Raw genomic sequence first — 4,602 nt, 5'->3', positions numbered from 1 at the left:
GATCTAGTTTTTGCAGATGGTGTAGCGCTTTTGTCTTCCACTAAACAGCATATACAGAACAAGACTACTAAAATGAATGAGGAAGCAACACGGGTCGGGCTGAAAATCAACAAAGGCAAGACAAAAGTGATGAGGATTAACGGGAAGAGTCAGGAGAAGGTTGCAGTAAATGGGAAAGATATCGACGAAGTTGAGGAGTTTAATTATCTGGGAGCTATCATTTGTAAGGAGGGAGGAGGAATGAAAGATCTGAAAAACAGGCTATCCAAGGTGAGAGGCACATTTGCCAGACTCAAAAGAATATGGAACTCAAAGAACATCACGAAGAGGACCAAGCTTAGACTGTTTAAAACCTTAGTCGTACCGGTGCTACTGTATGGATGTGAGACATGGAAGATGAACATGGGAGATGACCAACGAATAGATGTGTTTCACAACAAATGCCTCAGGAGGATTCTCAAAATAAACTGGCAAGATCACGTTACCACTAGGGAGCTCCTTGAGAAGGCAGAGACTGGGTTGCTAAGTGAAGAGGTTAAGATGAGAAGATGGAAGATGATAGGGCATATCCTGCGACGAAACAGAAACAACCATACCAACGTAGCCCTATCATGGAAACCTGAAGGAAAAAGGAGGAGAGGAAGGCCTAAGACCACCTGGCGAAGAACAGTCGAGAGAGAGAGAGGAACAGTGCGGGATGGCGTACATGGGGTGAGGCAAGAGCTGCTGCAGCCAACAGAGAAAATTGGAGGCATTCTGTGGAGGCCTTATGTGCCACGAGGCACAAAGAAGCTAGGTAACAGATAACATATTACACTAACTGAGACAAAGGGTATTATAAAGCTCCGTTAAATCCCAAAATAAATCATACTAATTATTGAAGAAATAAAAAAACAATTGAAACAAAATCTAACCTTTAATTGTCATGGTTTCGGGTTTCGTTTTGTTTTGGTTAGAGTACAATTTATTTTACAAGTCTATTAATTTTATTTAACAAAGAAGATAAATTTTCTCAAACATAAAAGCAACAACATGCAATATGACTCAAGCGTTAAATTATGTTAAATGTAATGCTGTATAGTCCAACTGTTTTTCTATGCTGATCGAGACTTTTTCACTCGTCTTTTAAAGTTGTGACGCTGTTAGCAATTTTATGGAAAAGTCCTTTGAACATCAAACACAAGACACTCGAAACGATCAAATGATTATCTGTCAGCATTATAATCTTAAATATAAAGTTTTTAAGCATCAGAGAATCAGATTTGACACCTTGAAATATATTATTCACAAGTTTTGGAAGTCTGTCATCGTAGCCTTGTTTTATGATCTCTCCAGGGTAAATCTGCCAACCGAGTTTTGTAATTCACCGAAGTCGCTTTAAACTAATTTATTTTTCTTATTATTAGTTAACATTCCATGTTACTTAATGTGCCACTGCCGTCTTTTCGTGTTTATTAACTAAGTAACAGCTTTTTCTTCATTTGAAGACTAATCGTTTTTGCTCAAATATCATTTTGCATCCTTTTAATTAAGACTGACATTGTGTCAATTTCGCGGTCAGAATAATAACCAATTACGTTAGTTCTCTTGTATACGTCACTGATTTGTAATGTTCTTTGTCAGAACTCAAACATGGATAGATTGTCATAGACTTAAACTGGTCTGTTACACAGCTGACTTTATTTTCAGTATTTGCTCTTTGCTTTACAACAAAAGCAGCATCTCCATTCTAAACATGTAAAGGCAAAGAAAGTTAACTGAGATTCGCTTGTCAAGGACACCATTTTGTGTTAGTCAGGAACACTTGTTCTGGGAGAGCGCAAGTTGTATTCTCCTATTCCAGTTCAATTTCAGTTTAAGCTCTGCGCCTGTACAAGCCTACAACAGACTTTTATTAGATTAAAGCACTCATTCCATATGTCAGACAAAATGCTTTGGTGGCCGAATCAACTTTCAAAGAGATACGTTGCGGATAGCGCATCTGGAAAAATTTAACCTAGATTTTCAAGTTTTTTTTTTGTCTCAGCATGCAATGCTTGCTAGTTTATTATTTCTTCTTTGTGCTGTAAGTACTTTATTACTCTATTTCGTTTGGGTTTCCTTCGATGAGAAAGCAAATTTTTACATAACTGCAGAAATGACTTACTATACCATGCAATGTGGCTGGTGATACCATCCTTACTTCCACTTGTCAATCAAAACACTGACAAGTCAAGCAAGTTAAGACAAGAAAAGATTTTCTAAATACTGGTCACGTGATAATAATACTGACTGTGCCACTGCATTTACGTGGTGTATTTTTTAAACGTACATTTTTTGCAAAGATGATGGTTTATCACCTGATAATTTAACTACATGTGATATATATTTCTAATTAACTTATTTATTTTATTCCTTGGTGAAGGGAGAGTACGTTTCTTGCCGGGTGATAAAATATACATCTTCTAATTGTTCTATTCCTCTTGTTTGTCCGAAGTTTCATCAGGACTGCCTGTAGCTATTGTCTCTCGTGCTTCTTGCCTCCATTTCATTCGCCTGTTTTGAAACCACACTTTGACTTGGTTGTCAGACAAACCCAACATGGAGGCCAACTGATGTCGATCAGCTTTTGTTAAATATTTCTGAAGCTGGAAGCGTTTTTCCAGTCCCTTTCTTTGAAGATTAGAAAACACTGCTCTGGTCCAGGGCCTCCTAGGTTTTCTCGGTTTAGGTTGGCCGGGTAGGACTTGTCCTGGTATCGTTTTATTGAGAACTGTGGCGCTGTAGTCCCCGTACACTCCTAGAAGCAAATTAAAGTGAATTGAAATATGTAGTTAAAGCAACAGACCATAGTCTATGAAATAAATATATGAAATTCATATATTCCCGTTTTTCTATTCCTTTCCATTATTCCCGTTCAAGCCTGAATTTTTTCAGGCTTGCTTTTCTCGACTGCTTTAGTTGAATACATTACTGCGATGTTCTTTCATTTGCTTAAAAAAGACCATATTCTATTTGAATTATGAGCAAGGGATCCTCGTCACTAACTTAGAGATAGTTCTTAAGCTCTTGGGCTGTTTAGAAGCGTGGCTGATACACGTTTACAAATGTCGTGGAAATTAAGCAATTGATTACAAATGCTAGAAACGTTACGTTTATTCAGATGTATAAATTTTAACTGAACAATTGTAATGGGCTGTTTAGAAGCGTGGCTGATACATGTTTACAAATGTCGTGGAAATTAAGCAATGGTTTACAAATTGTAGAAACACTACGTTTATTCAGTTGTATAAATTGTAAGTAAACAATTGTCATGGAAACAATGACTGAGAAAAGGTTGTGAGTACGGTAATAGAATTGTCATAACACCTGTAATTTAGCTGTATGCACAGTGTGGTTGGGCTCATCCTCGGTGTAAGAACCTGTGAAACTCACCAGTGATGTAAAACAAAGCACGAACAAGACAACAAAGAACCTCGAAACAATACAGACCAGAAAAACAAAAGCTCAAAAACAAAGAAAAATATCACAGATTCTTACACCGAGGTAAACCCTGTGGTTGTAATTTGTCCATGAAAATAACAATAAGAGAGTAACGTAAGAGTAAAGAGTGTGGCTGTAATGATCAAAGATTGCGTGTGCGGTGAAATAAATGTCGTATCTTACCTGTTAATGAGCTGTATGAGTAAGGAGTGTGGCTGTAACATGCTTCACAGTTGGAATGAAGTAATGATCCGCACAGGAAGGGTTGTGAATGTGCAGCCAAATAAGGTGAAGTCCAGTATGTCGCGTGAAGATGATCACATGTATTAGGAACCATTGAATAAGCGCCTAAGAAAAAAAATAACAGAAAAAGTTAACAGCTGCAAATGTATTGTTCATGGGACACTGCTAGGCAAGGACACATTGGTGAATATTACATCTACATTTTATTAAGTCGGTAAAAGTCCATTCGGATATCACACCAATGCCTTAACATAATTACAGTGATTAAAAATAAGTAAAATACAATATATACATATATAATAAATGAAAAATTCTAAAATAGCAAAGCTAAAATGATAACTATGTGTAAACAACTAAAAAATATAAATTAATGAGCAAACACGCCGCACGTACTTTCTAATCGCTACCTAGGTAATCGCGCAGTCCAGACTGGAAACACGCAAGACAGTCAGACTCAACAATCGCCGCAGGGAGGCACATGTTCAAGCTGAAGTAAAATACCTTACACCTTGTAGTTAGGGCTTTCCACAAGTTGCTCGAAATTTCCCAAAAAGTTGCCCGTAATTTCTCAAAAAGTTGCTCGAAAGTTGCTCCAAAAATCCAAAAAAGTTTCTTCTGATAATAAAAGTTGCTCGAAAGTTGCTCCAAAAAATCCAAAACACTGCTTCTAATCAAGAGAATTTCTCTAAATATATGCTAATTTCCCTTTTGAGGGTAAGATTTCTAAGCAGTTTTATTCGATTTTACAGCAAAAGAAGTATCTAAATAACATATTAAGGGGAAAATTTGTTAAATAACAAGGATTTCTTTAACTGAGAAAAATCGTGAAGATATCGATGACGTCATATTTGCTGACGAGCTTTGTAATGTTTTAATACAGAATCAGCCGAAAGTTGA

General features: G+C 36.8%; 1 protein-coding gene across 1 annotated transcript; it reads right to left on the bottom strand.

Moving 5' to 3' along the window:
* Positions 1-897: 897 nt before the first annotated feature.
* LOC144640933 (homeobox protein DBX1-like) lies at positions 898-4,138 on the bottom strand. The gene is made up of 2 exons (XM_078499996.1): positions 3,646-4,138; positions 898-2,779 (listed from the first exon to the last, which is right to left on the bottom strand). The coding sequence occupies exons 1-2, from the start codon at positions 3,797-3,799 to the stop codon at positions 2,454-2,456; spliced, it is 480 nt and encodes a 159-aa protein (XP_078356122.1). The 5' UTR covers positions 3,800-4,138; the 3' UTR covers positions 898-2,453.
* Between the last annotated feature and the right edge of the window lie 464 nt (positions 4,139-4,602).

The sequence above is a fragment of the Oculina patagonica genome, unplaced genomic scaffold, assembly GCF_052425735.1.
Source record: "Oculina patagonica isolate OP01 unplaced genomic scaffold, crgOcupat unplaced569, whole genome shotgun sequence".
In the NCBI taxonomy this organism is placed as follows: domain Eukaryota; kingdom Metazoa; phylum Cnidaria; class Anthozoa; order Scleractinia; family Oculinidae; genus Oculina; species Oculina patagonica.
The sequence above is the reverse complement of the archived record's forward strand: the minus strand, read 5'-3'. Positions and strand labels throughout refer to the sequence as shown.